Raw genomic sequence first — 21,752 nt, 5'->3', positions numbered from 1 at the left:
GAAAAGATAACCCTCAGGTACCCGTGAACATGCTCACACACATAAACACGTGTGTGGGATGCTACTAACATTTGAGGACTGGTTTCTGCATTTACGAACTGGTACCTGGCCAGGAATATGACTCTGTGTGCACTGGGAGGACGGAGGTGCTGTTGCAAGGGCTGCGAGCCTCCTCTCAGATATGCCCCAGGTCTCTTTTGTTGCTGATGTTAGCTGCCACCAAGTCAGCCCCCAGCTAATGGAGACCCCATGCTCAATAGAATGAAACGCTGCCTGGTCCTGTGCTGTCCCCATGATTGGTTGCAGATTTGACCGTTGTGATCCATAGGGTTTTCAGTGGCTGATTTTTCTAAGTAGATCACCCAGCCTTTCTTCCTAGTCTCTCTTAGTCTGGGAACTCTGCTAAAACCTGTCCAGTTTTTGAAATACCAGTGGCATCGCTTCCAGCATCACAGCAACATGCATGCCTCCACTGACAGACAGGTGGTAGCTACACAGGAGGTACACATTGGCCAGAAATCGATCCCGGGTCTCCCACATGGAAGGCGAGAATTCTGCCACTGAACTATGAAAACACCTTTAGCAAGACATAAACCAAGCAAAACCAAATCCATTGCCATCAAGTGGATTCTGCATCATAGAACTGTCGCACAGGGTTTCCAAGGCTGTAATCTGCGCAGAAGCAGACTGCCGCATTTTCTCCTGTGGAGCGGCTGGTGGGTTGGAACCTCTGACCTTTTAGTCGGCAGCCAAGCACTTACCCACTGTGCCACCAGGACTCCTTTAGTAAGGCATATCAGAATCTTAATCTGGGTCCGTGACTCCCTCTGTCTCACCTCCTGCCATAACAAAAATGCTCCTGTGCTGTGTTCTTTCATGCTTCCTGGCCTGCCCACCCCCACCCTAGACTTGTCTCATGTTGCATCTGGTCATCTTGTTTCCCTGGACCATGCAAACTCCTTGAGAACAAGGACAGTGCCTTGTGCGTGGTGAAATCCCAGGAACCAAGCTGTACACATGTGAGCATGCCACCAACATCTGCTGAATGAACGAAAGATGTGCAAGCACTGGATCAAGGGCTAAGTCAAGGAGGTTGGAGGCACAGACTTGCCTTGGAGAAGCCCCTCAGATCCCTTAGATCCATGGCCACACATCAGTAGCTTTACAACTCCTCCCTAGAAATGAGGATGGCAAGAATTTGACTCACTTACTTGGGACATATCATCAGGAGGGACCAGTCCCTGAAGAAGGACATCATGCTTGGTGGAGGGTCAGTGAAAAAGAGGAAGACCCTCAACGAGAGGACTGTAAAAGTGGCTGCAACAATGGACTCAAACATAGCAATGATTGTGCAGATGGCACAGGATCTGGCAACGTTTTGCCCTACTCAGAACCGACTGGACTGCACCTAACGACATTAAATTTAAAGCATGTGTTTCATATTATAAAACTGAAATGTTACTGCTTAGGGGGCATTGCTCTAACCCCCATCTTTTTACTATTTGTTTTATCCTATTTAAAAGTCTTAAAACCGTTTCTTCTGCTAAAATAGCCGTTTAAGGCTGTCCTGCACTTCCCATACTCCTCTAAGTGTGCTGGGACGTTCGGACACCCGCACACAGAACTTACTTAAACGGCTTGCCACAGCACTCCTCACTTTAGATCTTTTTTTTTCCCCCGTCTGTTGGCTTTCCCATAGCAGAACAGCATGGAGAATAACGGAAAATGTTCCGCCTTGGAACTTTCAAAAGCAAAACCTGGGGGCCGGGAGAACGCGATGATTCCCTAAGACCGGCTAGGTTAGGACGCAGCTGCCTAACCAACCATCCAGGTTCTCACCCGTGAGATCCTCGCAGCCCTGGAGCCTCACCACCTGATGCACTTCTGTGATCTCTGGTGCTGGCCAGTTTGGGGACTCGCTGGAATGCCTAAGCAAAGTCACTTTAAAAGTTGAGCTTTTTCCCTTGGAAGACTCATCTCCCAGAGCTATTTACCGAGGTGAGAGAAGGCAGGTGACTCCTGGTCATAGCGCAGAGCCTTGCTCAATGGCTACTAATCAAGTCAAAGATAAAAAGTAAAATAACGTCCCATTCGCAGAGCTGGCAGCAGGGTTCACCGGGCCCCGAAGCTGGGAGGGGCGGGGCCGAGGCCGGGAGGGGCGGGGCCGAGGCCGGGAGGGGCGGGGCCTGGCTCCGCCTGCGAAGCCGCCCCTCCCTCGGCCTAGGGCCCGGGGCCTACGCTGACGCCGGCCGAGCGCCGCCACGTGGGCGCGTGCAGCGCAGCGAGAGGCCGGGAGGCTGCCGTTCGCGCCGGTTCGCACCCCGTCGGCTGCAGAGGCTGTTCCCACGGATTTCGGTTTTGCCTTTTCCGTGCCTTGCTTTCCCCCTGCTCTCTCAGTTCAGGTCCTCCACAGCCGCGATGGCCCTGTCGCCGCAGTCGCAGCTACATGCTCCCTCCTCAGCCCCTCCAGCCCAGGTCGCCTGGACGCCTTCAGAGCCAGGCCACCGCCGAGCCTGACGCCGACGGGAGACAGCACGCGGCGAGGAAAAGGCGGAGAGGAGGTGAAGGAGAGCGTTAGGAGCACGTGGGGCGCCGCGGCCAATAGCAGCGCGACGTGGCGGGGGCGGGGCGGGGCCAGACGGGGGCGGGGCGGTGGTGGTGCGCTGTGGCGGGGGAGGCCCGGCGAGCGGGGGGAAGGGCGGGGCCGGTGGGCGGGGAGGGGCGGGGCGGGGCGGGCCCGGGGCGGGGCGTGGGCGGGCCCGGGGAATGGGGGCGGGGTGGGGCGGGGGCGGGGGCGGGGCGGAGAAACGCCGCCGCCGGTGCCGCCGCCGCCGCCGCTGCCGCCGCCGCCGCCGCGGCTGCCGCAGCCTGTGGGAGCCTGGAAAAGGGGAAGCGCGAGCGAGCAGACACCTCAGTCCCCGGGCGGCGGCGGCGGCAGCGGCGGGGGCGGGGGCGTGACGGTCGTGGCGGGGGCGCTGCTGCTGCGGGGGAGCGGCGGCGGGGCGGCGGCGGCCCGCTCCAGCCATGCCGAATAAAAACAAGAAGGAGAAAGTGAGTCGGGGCCGGGCCGGGCCGGGCGGCGGGGTCTGCCCGGAGGAGCAGCGGCGGGGTCTGCCCGGCCCTCACGGCCCCGGGTCCCGGGGCGCCAGGCCGGCGTGGCAGCCTCCCCGGGGCCGCCGGGCGGGGGGGCGGGAGCTGCGGACCGGCCGAGGCGGCGGGAGCGGGGGGGCAGGTGCGGCCGCGGGGCCGGGGAGCCTCGCCGCCGCCGGGGCGGGGGGGCCGGGCCCGGGGCAGCGCAGGGCGCCGAGGGGCCCCGCTGAACGCTGACTGGGGGTTCCTGGCTCCTGCGGGGGAGCCCCGGGGCTCCGGTGCTATTATTATCCCGGGTGGCGGCCGGGCGGTGCTGGGTCGCGTGTGCTGCGTTTGCATCTTTTTTGGGGGGGGGGGATATGTTTGCTTCAGGTGGAGCTCTGTAGTGTTTCAGGGTCGCCCCGGAAACCCCCGCTCACAGGGGTTAGGGAGGAAGGGAGGAAAGGGGAAGATGTCAGTCTTCCAGAATGCCCCAAGAGCATTGTGTAAAATTGGGTTTATCTCTTTCTGCTTGAAGTTCTCAAGCCCAAATGCAAATAAAACCAGAGAATCTGAATGGGGGGGGTAGTCTAAATTGGGGGGGAGGTCCTCAGGGGGGATATTACATCCCAAGTATTGTACGTCTGCTTTAACAATCGAATGGTACATCTCCTGGTGGTGGTGTTTAGAAGTAACAGAAGTCTTAGTTAAGTTCATTAAGTCAGTTTAGCAACTGCGTCTGGTTTATCTGATGTTTAGTAACCTAAAAATTGAGAAGCCTAATTGGTTTTGCTTGATGTCTCCCAGGAATCACCAAAAGCAGGGAAAAGTGGGAAAAGTTTGAAAGAAGGACAAGACTCAGATCAAGAGGTAACTGTTCTCAAAATTCACTTTCTGATTTCCATGAGTACTTTTTAACTTAGGGTAGGAAAACCGAGGGTGATAAAACCCAGGGTCTTCTAAAATGTTTCCCTCTAGGGGATTTTTTTGTGGTGTCTTTCATATCCCTCAATTTTAGTTATTTAGGTATTTATGATTCTGCTTCGAAAGAATATTAATGTCTTTATGAAAGTTGTGATTGTCTGCAGGGCTGACGTTTTTAAGTTAATTCCCCACCCCCTCACATGGAGCAAGTCTCCTGTCTGCGCTGGTCTTGTTGGCCTGCTCTGGCTGGAGTTCTTTCAGCTTTGGGTTCCTCCTTTGTCCTTCCCTTCCAAGCCGCTAGATCCTTCTCTCAGTGACTCATTCTCTTTGTCCCATCAGTTTTATTTTCTCTCGTGTCCTTGCCTGGTCCCTTAAACTCTTTCCACAGTGTTAGTATTTTTCTAGTTTACCTAGCGTTGGTGTTTTTGTATAGCCTTCTATCTTTCACGTTCCCTACATTGGCCAACTCTTACTTGTTTTCCTTCTTGACTTTGGGTTCACTTGAGAACATCTTATCTCTCACTGAGGCTGGTGTCTCTCTGGTGGGCTGGTGTCGCTCCTGACTCAGTTGTGCTTTGAGAGGGTTTCCACAGTCGTGACTTTCATTTGCCTTTCCTTCCTGGAGGCTAGTTGTCATTGAACTGGAGGACTGAGGGCTAAGGGTCCAGGTAGCTGTGTGGAACCAGGCAGAGCTAATCCACCCTTTTGAAATGTTAGTAGCAGAAAACAGTGGCATCACGAGGGGTGTGCGGAGGGGTACAGACTGCACCAGGTGACACTGTCAGAGGTGGTGACCCCAAAATGATTGTCTATGAAAATATCCCTGTATTTAGTTATAACATCAACAAAAAAAAAATTCGTAAATTCAGCTTACATATATCAATATACCTACAAGGCTAAAACTCCATGTTAATTTACTTTTTGAACCTTCTTGTATGCTCTGGTCAGAGCTGTTGTGTTACCCAATTACAGCAATGCTTCGAATCACGTGGTTGCGTCAAGCAGGCGCTGTTGTTTTCATTGCTGCTAGTGTTTTTATAGTCGCTAATTTTTGTCAGATTTTCTGGTGCTTTGGCTACAGTATTGTGGCAACGTGCCTTGGAAGCAAGGATGGCAAGACTACGTCTCACGTATTTTGGACATGATATCAGGAGGGATCAGTCCCTGGAGAAGGACATCATGCTAGGTAAGGTAGAGGGTTAGGGAAAAAGAGAAAGACTCTCAACAAGATGGATTGACACAGTGGCTGCAACAATGGGCTGAAGCATAACAACGAATGTGAGGATGGTGCAGGACTGGGTAGTGTTTCATTCTGTTGTACGTAGGGTCACTATGAGTTGGAACCAACTCAGCACTTAACAACAACATTGGAGCCCTGGTGGTGCAGTGGTTAAGCATTTGGCTGCTAACCTAAAGGTCAGCAGTTCAAATCCACCAGCCACTCCTTGGGAACCCTGTAAGGTAGAGTTCTACTCAGTCGCTATGAGTTGGAATCAACTCGATGGTGAGTTTTCTGTTTTTTATCAATAACTTCAGCATGAGTAGTAATTAAAGGAAAAGAAGGAGTGATATATAGGAATTATGATTAACAAATTATGATTATAATTTTTAGTACAAAAATATTGCTAAGAATTCTGTATGCTCTGGTACAGGAGAAGGTCCGTGGGGGAGGGGGGCTTATACTGTGAGTCATTGTACTGAGTGACACTACTGACCCTAGTGAGGCCACTGGCAGAGAAGCTGCTTGATTTAAGTGTTGTGGTTCTCCCGAGCTGCAGGCTGAGGCCGGTGTTATCCCAAATGAAGTTAATTTTGCAAGTGTCAGACCCCTTGCTCTAAGCCAAATTAGAATGACTTGAATTCTGTTTGGGAAATACAGGTAACTGGAGGTTTTCTGCAGCAGACTCTAGCCCCAGGTCATCTTTCCCCTAACTTTTGATGTATTCCAGGTCTCTTTCCAGCAAACCTGCTGCCCTCCCCAACGCAAGAAAGCAGACATCCCAAAGCTTCCTTAAGTATCAGTAGGGACTGTTTGCACCAGTCCTTCCCTACCCTTGCCTTATTGCATACAATCAGGTTTTCCTGTGGAGTTCTTGCCTTTGACTGGCTTGCTTACCTCCCTGTCACCCTTTTGACAAAATTGCTTTAGATGAAATTTAGTCACTCTGCAGGGCTGTATACCTTTTTTTTTTTGATGATCTTTTGCTGTAGCTGCTAAGACTTCCTAATGCTCCCTAAGCCTTTCTTGTTGACATACCCATCTCCTCCCAACTGCTAGGGTTACAGCCACTGTGTATGTTTCGTTTATTCCTGTTTTAGCAGAAAGAACATGGTTATGAAGGTGGAGAATGTTAGGTTTGAACCTAAAAAAACCATTGTTCAAGAAGACCCCCGGAACACTAATATGTACAACTTATGCTTTTAAGACGGGGTCCTAGGTCGTCAGTTGCGTAAGACTCTAAGGTGTGGCTTGCAGTGTCTGACTGTGATGCCCCGCTTGTCTTTTTGTATTTTTTCTAGTGCTGTCTAGGAGCTGGAGCCACACAGCTTGAAATTACCATGAAAATACTGAAATGTTGGGCCCTTCACTACTTCCTCATAAGGATCCCAGAGGGAACATGGTTTATTAAGCGTGATACGTGGCAGCTCACTGTATAAATTATTTTGCAGGAGTACAAATTGAGGCACTTCAGTTCATCAGACCTCCGAATTGACCCTCCCTTTTTTTTTTTTTTTTTACTGCTGGGTTTTTTCCGCCCGTTAGTCTGCATCTTGCTTCTTCACTTCTAGTTCCACCCACTTCCCGAATGTGATTGACTCAGACAGGTGAATTAAACCGTTACTGGACTTTTTTCCCTCTCCTGTCTCTTGGTGTTACTCTCAATTTGAATATTCCAACCTGAACAGTTCAGATAGGTTTGATATGCCTACACCGCTTTCCACCCGTTCCGGTATCACATCCGTTCCGGTATCACATCGCCTTCGCAGTCAGCGCTCGCTCAGATGATCCTCTGAGCTCCCCTCTGCTGGGGCTTTGCAGCCTTGAGAGATGTGAAGAACCTGTCAGGGTGCGTGGAAGGTTCTTATAATAAAATCCTGGCTGGCTGCTGTCTCGCCTGACAGAGAACAAGGGGGCAGTTGGCTTACATTGCAGAACACATCTTTGGTTAGAAACAAGGGAACACTTGGTGACCTGGGTTATTTGTTTTTTTTTTTAATGAAGCTGAAGCCCTGGAGTAAAGGATAGACTGATATAAAAAAACCTGTTACCGTTGAGTTGATTCTGACTTATCGCGACCCTATAGGACAGAGTAGAACTGCCCCGTGGCATTTCCAAGGCTATAAATCCTTATGAAACAGACTGCCACATCTTTCTCCCATGGAGCAGCTGGTGGGTTCAAACTGCCAACCTTGCAGTTAGCAGCCAAGCACTTAACCACTGCACTGCCAGGGCTCGTATGGCGTGGTATAGTGGAAAGTATTTCAGCCTGGTGGTTAGAAAATAAAAAATGTTGATTCCTGCCTTGCCCGTAAATGATGTCACCACAGGCAGGCCACTTAACTTCCATGGCCCTGTTTACTCATCTTTAAAATGTCTTGATATGTTTAAGATTTGGCCATTTTTAACTGTATAGCCTAGATCAGGCGTAATCCCACTTGGAAAAAAAAAAAAAAAAATTCCCTGCAAGATGTATGGCAGGATATCTCCTTCGATGTAATAACTGTGAAAGGTTTTAACTGCTGATGGTTGGCTTTTGCCTTTTTCCAGAAATTTCTGTTCCTTGAATGAAATGTATTAGTACATTTTCCTCTTCTTTTTTTTCTCTTTCAAATAGAATGTTTAAATTTGACTTGTTGCTTACTCAGACTGTGTCCTGGAAATAAAAGTTTCTGCCCAGTACTTATTGGTGGTTTATTTCATAGCATACCTTTGAGGAATGAGGCCATAAATGGGTTCATGGGGAACCTGAAGTTGGAAAATTATGTGAAGATTGACAGAGGGAACTAGCTCTCGAGCAGCTGTTTTCGGTGTAACGTTCAAATCTGTGGAAATATAACTGAGCACATTTTGTGAATGTTTAGAATCTTAATAAATTGCTCCAAGATTCCTGAAGTCAGTTCTGTAGGATCAGACCATAGGACAGTGGGGGGTGTGTGTGTGCGTATATATACTGTTTCCAAAGTTACGTTTAAAGCAGTTTTAATGCTTTTTGTAAAGTGATATGTCTTCAGCACATTAAAGGTCATTTGGGGGGGTTCTCTGGTCCTGTATTTTGCGTACCCTGCTTCAGGTTAGTTTTGTTTGAAAGTCTCTACAGCAACTCTTACAGAATAGCTATTGCTGACGAGAAGGCTGAATAGCCGTCTCTCCGACTTGTTAGCTTGTTTTGCCAACGTCTACCTGTAATGATAACTTCTTTCCCTTTCTAATCTGTCCCCTTAACATTCCACTGCCACCACCCCCTGGGTATTTTCAAAAGATTCCCTTGCCCAGGGGTACATGGGTGTTGGGTGGTGGAGTCATCTTTTGGAAGTTAAAACTGGTATTTTAAAAACATTTTTCAATTCATCAAATAATACACACATTACATGAATAACATTTTTATGAAAAACGTTCCCCCTGCCCCCCAAAACCTTTGAGGTTTGATTCATCTGTAGCTGGGGTTTTAACCTGAGTAAGTTGGAAAAGGACAGTGAAACTGATTTTGTTACTTCGTGCATTTGTCTTGGGCCAGAGCTGTGATTACCACCTGCTCAAAGGCAAATCCATGACCCCCATCCCCAAAAAGGTCAAAAGCCACTGTCTAAGAAGCCCTGTTAGTATAACAGTTAAGCATTTGGCTGCTAACCAAAAGGTTGTCAATTCAAACGCACCCAGCAGCACCATGGGAGAAAGACCTGGCAGTCTGCTTCCCTAAAGAAAACCCTGTGGAGCAGTTCTGCTCTGTCACATGGGGTTGCTGTGAGTCGAAATGGACTCGATGGCACCTAGCAATGACAACGTAGACTAAATCCTGAGTTCATGGCTTTCGTCTTGGGCCTTTCAAGTAAAATTTCCCATTATTCTCAGGGTTTTTTTATACAGCCCTAAACCAGACTGCAGTGAGACCTCAAAGAAAACCAAAAGAAGTAGTACTTTAAACATATTTTTGAAATTAATATGTAATTATTCTGTAGGAAATGGGATTTCCTGTTTTTAATTGCCATGTGTTTGTTTACTGGCCTCATCATCTGCTTAGAGCCCAGGTACCCTGGAAAGGCGGAAGCTCTGCAGAGAGGATAGTCAGCTGTGGCTGTGGCTGTGGCTGGGAAGGCGTCGGAGGGGCAGCTGGGAGCTGTTCTCCACTCAGCTCAGAGGAAGCGGCTGGTTCTCCCTCTCTGGCTCCCGCTCCCGGGCTGCATCACAAGCTGGGCAGTTGGTCGACCCTGACGTGGTGTCTCTTGAGAGCCGCTGCCAGACCAGCGTTTCTCAGCCACAGCACTGTTCGGATTTGGGGCCAGATACTCTCTGTTGTGGCAGCCTGTCCTGTGCTTTGCAGGGTGCTCAGCAGCATCCCTGGCCTCTCCCTACCAGCTGCTAGTGGCCACCCAGACATTGCAACAGCACCCCTGATCGAGAACCTCCTCTCTAAAAAGACCCCTCCGCGGAGTCTGCACGTTTGCTTGCAAAGCATGCCTGCTACATGCTCACCTGAATGTGTGCATCCTTCCTAGAGAGCAGCAGTTCTCAAGCTCTCTGCTGTCAGGATCCCTTGAAAGCAAACAAACAAACCCACTGCCAAAGATTCCACCTCATGGCACCTGTGTGTTAGGCCTGCGTGGGGTAGAACTGCTCCACAGGGGTTTGGCTGTCGTCTTTATGGAAGCAGCAGGCAGGACTTTGTTCTGCGGGGCTGCTGAATGGATTTCAGAAGCCAATCTTTAGGTTAATAGTTGAGGGCAAACCACTTGCGTCACCCAGGGACCTAAAGAGCTTTTATTTATGTGGGTTATATTTATCAGTATCGTCTATATCAAAAATTAAAACTGAAGCTTTAAAAATATGTAGTATTTTTTCTACTAATAACAGTAACACATCTGTTACATAAGTCATGTTTTTATGAAAAATATTTTTTACAAGTTCAGTGAGGAGAGTGGCATTCTTTACATTTTTTGCAAATCTCTATAATATCTGGCTTTGCAGAGGACAACTGAATTCTCAGGTCCGTTTCTGCCTTCAGTCTGTTTTGATATCACACGGCCTGTGTAAAACTCCATGTAATGATTATGTGAAAGGCAAACAATGTGTTAGTACTGAGTAAACAGTTTTGACCTTGTGGAAGCCTGGGGCGGGGGGGGGCGGTGGTTCCTGGACTACACTTTGAGAATCCCCTGCTTTAGAGTGCCCTTCCCATCCTCCTAAGGCCTGTCTAAATCCTTTCATCTTTTTAGCTCCAACTCAGGTTCATTTATTCTGAAATTTAAAGGAAGCTTTTTCTCACTGTCTTGGACCACATTCTTCCATCCTTTAAGTGTGTACAGCAGTTATTTGCTGTGCCGATTACTCACCGTTTATACTGCCTTGGACTACCTTTGTCTACCCATGACTTGCCTCCCTAACTAGATTGCTGAGTTTTTGAGACAGCAAGTCACTCGCTGTTAATCTTCTTTGTACCTCCTATGGATAGTAGGGTCTGGAGTCAGGAAGTATTTGGTTGGTGGATTTTAAAACTGTGTAGGAAGGAGAGCTTCAGATCAGTTAGGTTGCTGACATTTCTGAAGCTGTAAATAAAAAAGAATTTTTTTTTTTTGGTTAAGAGGCTTATTTCATTTTCACCTTTTTGATCCTCTAAGGGAATTTTGGTAGTCCCTGGGGGTCACAAATGGTTAAGCATTCAAATACTAACTGAAGGGTTGGCGGTTCAGGTCCACTCCAAGGTGCCTTGGAAGAAGGGCCTGGTGGTTCTCCTTCTGAAAGGTCACAGCCTTAAAACCCTGTGGAGCGATTCTGCTCTGCGCACGTGGGGTCGCCGTGAGTGTGGAGCGATTCTGCTCTGCGCACGTGGGGTCGCCGTGAGTCAGGATCGGTTCCACAGCAACTGATTTGGTTCTTGTTTGTTTGTTTTTTATTTTAAAGGGAATTTTAATAGAGGATTTCTATGCTGCATAATTTGTCTTAAATAAATAACACTCGACGGCACTGGGTTTGGTTTTTGGTTTTGGTATATTAAAGTGGAGCCCCCCGGTGGTGCAGTGGTTAAGGGCTCAGCTGCCAACCAAAAGGTCAGCAGTTCACATCCACCGTTGAGACCCCACGAGGCGGTTCCACTCTGGCCTGTAGGGCCACTGCGAATCAAAATTGACTTGACAGCAATGGGTTTTTTTGGTTTATATCAAAGAAGAAGATTATGGTACTTAATTCTTTTTCTAATGTCTTGTAAAAGCTTTAAGAAGAGTATTTGTTTTTGTTTTTAATTTGCTTTTACATATTTACTACCAGAGGTCAGTGGTAAACAGTATAGTTTCATAAGATTTTAACTAAAGCATTTCAAAATAGGATTTCAGTTTAAATATGAGGTTTCCATATAATCTTTGGTACTTTACATTTATTAATTTAAATTTATTTTGGGAGTGTTTATCAGTTAAACATGACTTACATATGTACATACATGTATGTATACACACACAAACACACATATACTTTTGAGCATTTCTTGTTATGGTGCAAGCAGTGTGTTGAGCACTGGGGAAGATAAAAAAGATAACGTAGTTCTAACCTGTTAAGAAAGAACTTAAGTATTGGCTGTTCATGTTATCGGGATGTGTAACGTGCTGGTTCTGGACATTCAGTAGACTGGGAAGTAACCTAGTCCTCTGCTGAGTCCTACCTTGGAGCCACGGAGGGGCTGGGATAAGATGGAGCACATCTCCTGTAAGGAGCCAGTGGAAATTTGGGGGTAAGTAAACACAGGATGACCGTTAAGTCAGGGCATTCCAGAAAGTGTGTTGGACCTAGAGTAGGTGTTGTAGATGAAGCCAGTAGCTTAGATCAGCTGGCATTCCTCTCCCTCTTTAATTAAAGCTCTGTTACATGATATATAATGCTAGGAAGAGTCCAGCAGGTGAATTCTATGAAATAATCTAGCGTATTCCAGTTCATGGATGAAGCACAGAGTTCATATATTAAAGCATGCTCTAGTCACTGCTGCAGAGCGATCACAAACCTGTCGTCCTGCTATGTAATGGTGGAGAGGTTTCCATCTGCATCAGAGAGGAGGTGAGTCATTCTGCCATCAGTATGAATCACGATGATCTTTCCTAAATCCTAATTTACTGGGAGATTTCAATTATAAAAAGTTACCAATGTTTTCTTAAGTGTTGGATACTACCAAAGGTCAGGGTATGATGATGTCTGGTCTAGGACAACATTAATTGTCTTGCATTCTCCTTATCAGTATGTTGGGCTAAGCAGAGACTTCCCAGTGGCTTTCTTCTTGGATAGGCTTGAGAACAACCACTGCCTTGAAGTGGTGCCTCCCAAATCCAAACAAAATTGTCAACCTAGTTTTTACCACCTGGGGGAGTGAGAGAACAAGCCTAGAAATTAAACTTCAGGGAGAAAAATGCTTTATTAGTTTGAGGTCATTGAATTTCCTTTCATCGTGTGTGTGTGTGTGTGTGTGTGTGTGTTTAAAGATGAGGTTTATCGTACCTCTAATGGAATTGGTTTAAGACACTCTCCAATCTACAAGTATCGTTAGCTGTCATCAAGTCATTTCGGACCCACGGCAACCTTACGTATAACAGAATGAAACGTTGTACATTCCTGCACCGTCTTAGTGATCATTGGTATGTTTGAGCCCATTGTTGAGGCTATTGTGTCAGTCCATCTCTCGGAAGGTTTCCTTGGTTTTCACTGACCCTCTGTTTTACCAACCATGATGTCCTTTTCTAGCAATTGGTCTTTCCTGATGACGTGTCCAAAGTAAGAGAGCTAGTCTCGCCATCCTAACTTCTAAGAAACATCATTATTGTATTTCTTTTAAGACTGATTAGTTCGTCTTTTTGGCGGTCCATGGTATATTTCAATATTTTTTGCCAACGCCGCAGTTTGAATGCGGTGGCTCTTCTTCTGTTTTCCTTATTGTCCAGTTTCACATGCACATGAGGTGATTAAAAAAGACCATGGCTTGGGTCAGGCACCCCTTAGTCATCAAAGTGACATCTTTGCTCTAAAGAGGTTAGGTCTGAGCTGATGTTGACTGACAGCCACGTATGGCTATTTAAGTATAAATTAATGAAAATTAAGTGAAATTTAAAACTCAGTTCCTCATTCACACTAGCCACATTTCAAATGCTCAGTAGCCATGTGTGGCTAGTGGTTCCTGTATTGTACAGAGATACAGAACATTACTAGCTTCATGGAACATTCTATGGAACAGAGCTTCATTAGACCCTAGCAGGATTTTCCAAAATAATTCCACTGTGCATGCTTTTTAGCTTACTTTAACTTTTACTAGCTATCACTCTTTTTAATGTAAACTATTAAATTTAGATTAAATTTAAAGAAAAAGAAGAAATATAAATTGGCAAAAGAAAAGAAAGTAGATAAAATGAGGGGAAAGAGGAAGGAGAGAAGAAAAGGGAGCAGTGTTGGGATGGGAAGGAAGCCCTATTTCCTGCTAGGACCATGTCCAGCCTGTGTTCTTGAAACCTCTGCATGTGACCCACAGGCTATGGAAACTCCATTTCTATAGGAGTGGGACCTAGAGAGACCAGCAGCCCAGGACAAACAACAGTCTATATATAGGATGCAGTGAAAATCTCTAATACGTGTAATTAGAGCCCCAGAAGGAGAGGAGAGACAGAATGAGACAGAAATGAATAGACAATGGCCCAGAATTTTCCAAAACTGATAAAAGACATCAAGTCACAGATTCAAGAAGCTCTGCAAACCCCAATCAAGATAAATTTAAATGCACAAAAATAAACTACGTTTAGGCACATGATAGTAAAACCACTGAAAACTAAAGACAAAGAGAACAGCCAGAGGAAAACATACCAGGTACATAGTAGTTGTTCAAATATTAGATGAAATAAGCTTGCCTGGTAGAACAGTGGTTAAGTGCTTGCTGCTAACCAAAAGGTTGGTGTTTGAACCCACTGAGCAGCTCCACAAAAGACCTGGCAGTCTGCTTCTGTAAGGATTGTAGCCTAGAAAGCCCTATGGGGCAGTTCTACTTTGTCAGATGCGGTGGCTATGAGTTAAAGACCGAATTGATGACACTTAACAACAAAAAACAAATCCGTTGTTGTCGAGTCAAATCCAACTTATAGTGACCCTATAGGACTGAGTACAACTACCCTATAGGGTTTCCAAGGAGCAACTGGCGGATTTGAACTGCCGACCTTTTGGTTAGCATCCACACTTTTAACCACTGTGCTACCAGGGCTCCATACCTAATAACAGTGCCACTGTACATTATCTGTTAACCTCTTGATTTAATAGATGATTTAGCTGACCTTCCTTCCCCTACCCTCCTAATATGGTTATATGGCAGGTTTGTAGTTCCTCTATCAGTTTCTTCTGAAACTAAGTATCATAATTACACATTAACATTTTTCATCAGTTATGGAAATCTCTTCAGTCTCCACGCTGTAAGATGGAGATATTTGTACTCCTGACTTTCCCTACAGCTCTCCTTCCCCTTCCGCCTCTCGGCTTCTTTCATCTACTCTTGCATTGCCTGGGCTGGTAACGTTTAGTTATATTCTGTGACCATAGTTAAGTCTTCCATGTTTTGTCTGTCAGTTAATTGTGAAAGTTGAAAATCGGTATATAGCTATTGGCTATGTAGTGAATATATAATGATTATATTTCCTTTCTGTTGTTCTGGGGTTTCTAATTGCCTTTCTTTTTTTCTTGTACTCTATGACATTATCATATCAGCAGTTTCCATACTTCATGTTATTTTCTGTTCTATCAAGCCCCTCTTTTCTCTGGGACAGCTTCCTGGAGCTCCCATCCTCCCACTCTCCTCTAGAATGATTGTTTTCTGTAACAGCTATCTTTCTGGGACTTTATTTCACTCCTTTCCTGGGTTGCAATTACTGTTTCCTGGATGCTGTAGCTTCTACTTTCTCGCTTTACTCCTTGTTTTGCTGAGGTTTGTTTGTTACAAGTAATTTCCTAATAAGGGTACATGAGAGGTAAATCTTCTGAGTCCTTGCATACCTGGAGATGCCTTTATTTTGCCTTCCACCCTCACCTGTAATCGATAGTTGGGGAACTGAATCCTATCAGGAAAATCATGTTCTTTAGCATTGCTTGCCTGTCTCCTAGCATCTGTGTTGCTGAGGAGGAAGTCTGATGCCAGTCCCTTTGTAGGTGACCTGTTTTTCTGCCTGGAATCCCTGATGATGATCTCAGGTTTCACAGGGACGTGTCTAGGTGTGAGTCTTCATTCATTGTGCCCAGCACACAGGTGGGCCCTTTTGAACTTAGAACCTTTGTTCTTTAGTTCAAGGACTTTCTCTTTGATTATTTCTTTGATAATCTCTCTGCTTTGTTTTTCCTGTCCTGTTTTTGTTTTTTTTTTTAATTTCTTAGGACTTAGGCAATAGATCTTGTGGACTGAGTGTATATATCCCTTATTTTTTCTCTTATGTATTCTGGTTTGATCTTTTTTTATGAGTTTCCTTGATTGTAACTTTCAGCTCTTCTACTGAAGTTTTTGTCTCAGCAGGCAGTTTTAGTATTCAAAAAGTTTTCATTTCCAGTTCTTTTTTTCCCCTGTAGAACAACTGGCTAATTTATTGGATACAGTATCTTATCAAATCCTAAGGATAATACCTGGTTTTTTAAGTTCCCTTCTGCTCTCTGAATGCATCTTTATGTCTCTACTTGTGTTTCCCTTCCTTGATCTTGGCCATTCTCTTTCACGTGGCAAACGCCCCTCCCATTCACGCATTCATCAGTCACCCAGTAAGTGACTCGGAGCGCCTGCTGTGTGCTGAGCACCTCCACATAGTGAGGAGTCAGCACGGGGCAGATTAGAGCCCTGTAGGTGTAAAGCTGGTATATATTGAGGCCCCTAGTATAGCTTGGGAAACCCTGGTGGCATAGTGGTTAAATGCAATGGCTGCTAACCAACAGGTGGGCAGTCTGAATCCGCCAGGTGCTCCTTGGAAACTCTGTGGGGTAGTTCTACTCTGTCCTATAGGGTTGGTATGAGTCAGAATCGACTCGACGGCACTGGCTTTGGTTTGGTGGTTAGTACAGCTTGCCGCCTCAGCAGATGTAGGTCCCAAAAGCTTTACTCCATCCCCATCATTAAAGTCGACTCTACTTTGAGGAGGCAGCTCTTCCCCAGTCATATTTTGAGTGCCTTCCAACCTGAAGGGCTTATTTTCCTGCACTATATCAGATAATGTTCTACTGCTATTCATAAGGTTTTTGCTGGCCAGTTTTTTCAGAAGTAGACCGCCAGGTCCTCCTTCCCGTTCAGCCTTAGTCTGGAAGCTCCTTGAAACCTGTCTGTCATGGGTGACCCTACTGGTATTTGAAATACTGGTGGCATAACTTCCAGCATCACAGCAATACACAAGCCACCACAGTACGACAAACTGACAGACTCAAAATGAGAAGAAACAGCTGCAGACTCCATTAATAATTGGAACCTGGAATTTATGCACACCTGGTGGATTCGAACTGCCAACCTTTTGGTTAGCAGCCGTAGTTCTTAACCACTACGCCACCAGGGTTTCCATACAAAGTATGAATCTAGGAAAACTGGAAGTCATCAGAAATGAAATGGAATGCATGAAGATCTATATCCTAGGCATTAGTAAGCGGAAATGGACTTGTACTGGCCATTTTATATCACACAAGCATATGGTCTACTATGCCAGGAATAGCAAATTGAAGAGGAATGGTGTCGCATTCATCGTTAAAAAGAACGTTTCAAGATCTATCTGAAGTACAAAGCTGTTAGTAATTGGATAATATCCCTACACCTACAAAGAAGGCCAGTTAATACTGCTGTGATTCAAGTTTACACACCAACCGCTAATGCCAAAAATGAGGAAATTGAAGATTTTTACCAACTTCTGCAGTCTGAAATTGATTAAACATGCAGTCAAGATGCATTGATAATTACTGCTGATTGGAATGTGACAGTTGGAAACAAAGAAGAAGGATCAGCAGTTGGAAAATTACGGCCTTGGTAATGGAAACAACACTGGAGATTACATGACAGAATTTTGCAAGACAACAACTTATTCATTGCTAAGACCTTTTTTCAACAACATAAACTGCGACTATACATGTTGACCTCGCCAAATGGAATACACAGGAATCAAATCGACTACATCTATGGAAAGAAACTATGGAAAAGCTCAATAGCATCAGTCAGAACAAGGCCAGGGATCAACTGCAAAACAGACAATCAATTGCTCATACGCAGGTTCAAGTTGAAGAAAATTAAAACAAGTACACAAGAGCTGAAATATAACCTTGAATATATCCTACCTGAATTTGGAGACCATCTCAAGAATAGATTTGACACATTGAACACTAATGACCGAAGACCGGATGAGTTCTGGGATAACATCAAGAACAGCATATGTGAAAACAGCAAAAGGTCATTGAAAAGGTAGGAAAGAAAGAAAAGACCAAAATGGCTGTCAGCAGAAAAGACTCTGAAACTTGCCCTTGATTATAGAGTAGCTAAAGTGGATGGAAGAAATGATGAATTAAACGAGCTCAATGGAAGATTTCAAAGGGCAGCTCAGGAAGACGTAGTAAAGTATTATAATGAAACGTGCAAAGACCTGGAGTTAGAAAACCAAAAGGGAAGAGCACGCTCAGCATTTCTCAAGCTGAAAGAACTTAAGAAAAATGCAATTTTGGAGGATTTTATAGGCAAAGTATTGAACGACATAGGAAACATCAAAAGAAAGGAATACCCAGACTCACTGTACCAAAAAGAATGGTCAGCATTCAACCATTTCAGAAGGTAGCATATGATCAAGAACCTGTAGTACTGAAGGAAGAAGTTCTAGCTGCACTGAAGGCAAAAAACAAGGCTCCAGGAGTTGACAAATACCAATTGAGATGTTTCAACAAACGGATGCAGTGCTGGAGGTGCTCACTCGTCTATGCTAAGAAATTTGGAAGATAGCTACTTGACCAACCAACTGGATAAGAGCCATATATGGGCCCATTCCAAAAAGTGATTTAACAGAATGCGGAAATTATCGAACAATGTCATTAATATCACACACAAGTAAAATTTTGCTGAAGATCATTCAAAAGTGGTTGCAGCGATACATCAACAGGGAACTGCCAGAAATCAAGCCAGATTCAGAAGAGGACGTAGAACTAGGAATATCATTGCGATGTCAGATGGATCTTGGCTGAAAGCAGAGAATACCAGAAAGATGTTTACTTGTGTTTTATTGACTGTGCGAAGGTATTTGACTGTGTGGGTCACAACAAATTACAAATAACATTGCAAAGAATGGGAATTCCAGAACACTTAATTATGCTCATGAGAAACTTGTACATACTCTAGGAGGCAGTCATTTGAACAAAACAAGGGGATACTTCATGGTTTGAACTCAAGAAAAGTGTGCATCAGGGTTATATCCTTTCACCATACTTATTCAGTCTGTATGCTGAGCAAGTAATCCGAGAAGCTGGACTATGTGAAGAAGAACAAGGCATCAGAACTGGAGGAACACTCACTAACAACCTGCAATATGCAGATGGCACAGCCTTACTGAAGTGAAGAGGACTTCAAGCAGTTAGTGATGAAGATGAAAGAATACAGCCTTCAGTATGGAAAACATCTCAACAAAAAGAAAACATAAATCCTCACAACTAAACCAATAAGCAACATCATGATAAACGGAGAAAAGATTGAAGTTGTCAAGGACTTCATTTTACTTGGATCCACAATCAACGCACATGGAAGGAGTAGTCAAGATGTCAAATGATGTATTGCCTTGCGCAGACCTGCTGCAAAAGACCTCTTCAGAGTGTTGAAAAGCAAAGATGTCACCTTGAGGACTAAACTGTGACCGACCCAAGCTGTGATATTTTCAGTAGCCTCATTGCGTGTGAAAACTGGACAATGAATAAGAAAGACTGAAGGAGAATTGATGCCTTTGAATTATGGTGTTGGCAAAGAATATTCAATGTACCATAGACTGCCAGAAGAACGAACACGTCTGTCTTGGAAGAAGTACAGTGAGGATGCTCCTTGGAAGCGAGGATGGCAAGGCTTCATCTCACTTATTTTGGCCATGTTATCAGGAGGGACGAGTCCCTGAAGAAGGACATCATGCTTGGTAAGGCGGATGGTCAGCGAAAAAGAGGACGATCTTCGACAAGAGGACACAGTGGCTGCAACAGTGGGCTCACACATAGCAACAATTGTGAGAATGGCACACGACTGAGCAGTGTTTTGTTCTGTTGTACATAGGGTCACTATGAGTAGAACAGAGTCGATGGCACCTAACAGCAATAGTGCTGCCTGGGAAGCCTTTTGGCGCAGTTCTACTCTGTCACACAAGGTTGCTATGAGTCGGTATTGACTGCACGTAACCAGAGCTCAGTGTAGTGATACAGGAGTTTGTCTAAGGGGCACTGTTGACATTTGGTATGCAGGTGCCTCTACTTTGCAGGAGCAATGGCCTTGGGGCTCTAGATGCCAGTAGCACCCTCCAGTCATCATGACAACCCACACTATACTCACACATTTCTAGACACCCCTAGGGGGGCAGGACCACACCTGGCAGCTCTGAAATAGAGGCCAGGAGTCCACTCCAGGTGGTCAGGGATGATTTCACCAAAAATATGATGTTGATGGTGAGGCTTGAGTGTAAAGAAGGAGCCAGCAGTGTAAAGATCTGGGAGGACTTTCCAGCCAGAGGCAGCAGCTAGTGCAAAGGCCCAGAGGCAGAAGCATGCTTGGTGTGTCCAACCAAAAGAAGTCCAGTGGCTTAGGAGAAGTGGGGGTAGGAGAGTGGGAGGAGATAGAGCCAGAGAAGAGGGCACAGGCCAGGCCGAGTAGAATCTTGTAAGCACTCGTCGTCAGGGTTGTGGGTTTTTATTTAGTGTGACAGAAGACCATGGTTGTATTTTCACCAGAGAAGTAATATGATCTAACTAAAGTATTTAGGAAGATCTCATGCTGTTGTATGGCGAATAGAAGGCAGGGAGAGCAGCAGGAAGACGTGGCCCTCACAGACACGTGAGTTCCTTATTTGCAGGTGTGTAGGGGTGGGGCGGGGAGAGAGGGCAATGGCAAAGCTAGCTCTGTGCTTGGTGGGAGCCGTTAGCTGGGCGCTGGGTTTGGGCCTTGGCTGGCAGCTGGCTCTGGTGGTGTTGACCCCTAACAGCTAGAATGCAGAGAGATTTACCCTCAAGGGCCTTAGTTTTCCCTAGTTTGGTTTCTTCAGAGACTGCTTTTGTTTTTCTCATGTAAACACCCATTCACCATTGTTCTGCAGGCAGGGATTGGGGAGTGGGACAAGGGTGGCAATGGACAGATCAGTATTCAGTCTAAAAATGAGGCCCCTCCAGCACCTTCTCTCATTTCTACCCTCTCCAGAGTCCCCAAGTCCGGAGCCTCTTAGGTGTTCTGTGGGGTCAAACCACCTGCCTTTTCACCTCCGGCCCCACACCTGTTTGTGTATTGAGGCTGGAAGCTGCTCTCCACGGTACTGAATCTGATGAGCACTCTGCCAGGGGCATCCACTCCCCTCTTAGATGTCATTAAAAAAAAAAAAAAAAATTTATTGGAGGTTAAAACCCGTTGCCGTCAAGTCAATTCTGACTCGTAGTGACCCGATAGAAGAGAATAGAACTGCCCCATAGGATTTTCCAGGGAGCAGCTGGTGAATTTGAACTGCTGACCTTTTGGTTTGCAGCCTTAGTTCTTAACCACTGTACCACCGGGGGTCCAGTTGGAGGCTGTAACATTCCTGTTCCTTCATTCCCGTTTTCAGTAGGGGCTCAGGAGATTTGGTGATAAGTGTGAGTGTATGGTTTACCTTATACAGGAAAATCTCTTCTGTCTTATCTTTATTTCTGTCTTTCAGCCAGAAACTAGCCTAGTGCAGGGATCAGCAAACCTTTTCTGCAATTATCTGTTACCCTTGAGTCAGTTCCAACTCATAGTGACCTTCCAGGACAGAGTAGAACTTTCACATAGGGTTTCCAAGGAGCGGCTGGTGGATTCGAACTGCCAACCTTTTGGTTAGCAGTGGAGCTCTTAACCACTATGCCACCAGGGCTCCATTTTCTGTAATACAGATAATATATGTTTTAGGTTTTGTAGAGTGTACTGTCTCTGTCGCAATTACTCAGTTTTCGTATTGTAGCAAGAGAGCAGCAATAGACAATATGTAAACAAACAGGTGTGGCTGAATTCCGATAAAACTTTATTTTGAGAATCAGGCGGTGGGCTAGATATGGCCTCTGGACTGTTCGTTGTTCACGGAGTCCCAACCTGGCGGAATCCAGATTAGGTTCCGTGCTTAGAGGGCCTTTTTGACAAGAGACTAGATACTTTTGCTGCCCCGTGGGCTCTGTTCTTGGGTCTTAGTCTGAGACAAACAGTGGCCGTGCTGGGGCAGAGGGGTATTCCTTTGCATTTGATGCCATTCGTTATCTCGAAGCGATCAGAGACCAGTGATTTGGGCCCGCGCAATGGAACAGTCATGCCTCACGTGCAGCTGTAACTTCAGAATTTCAGTGTTTGAATGAGGGG

At 45.8% G+C, this 21,752-nt stretch overlaps 1 protein-coding gene across 4 annotated transcripts in view; it reads left to right on the top strand.

Annotated features, from left to right (window-relative positions):
- The first annotated feature begins 2,963 nt into the window (after positions 1-2,963).
- PPP2R5C (protein phosphatase 2 regulatory subunit B'gamma) overlaps positions 2,964-21,752 on the top strand; it is a 178,552-nt gene continuing 159,763 nt past the window's right edge. The window contains exons 1-2 of one of the 4 annotated variants that reach the window (XM_064292970.1): positions 2,964-3,051; positions 3,877-3,939. In XM_064292970.1, coding sequence (XP_064149040.1) covers positions 3,025-3,051; positions 3,877-3,939 — 90 coding nt within the window. In that variant the 5' untranslated portion in view covers positions 2,964-3,024. The remainder of the gene's footprint in view (positions 3,052-3,876; positions 3,940-21,752) is intronic. The other 3 variants (XM_064292971.1, XM_064292968.1, XM_064292969.1) reach the window with 3 other exon arrangements.

Source organism: Loxodonta africana, chromosome 10 (genome assembly GCF_030014295.1).
Source record: "Loxodonta africana isolate mLoxAfr1 chromosome 10, mLoxAfr1.hap2, whole genome shotgun sequence".
Lineage (NCBI taxonomy): Eukaryota > Metazoa > Chordata > Mammalia > Proboscidea > Elephantidae > Loxodonta > Loxodonta africana.
Note: the sequence above shows the minus strand (reverse complement) of the source record. Positions and strands in the feature narration are given on the sequence as shown.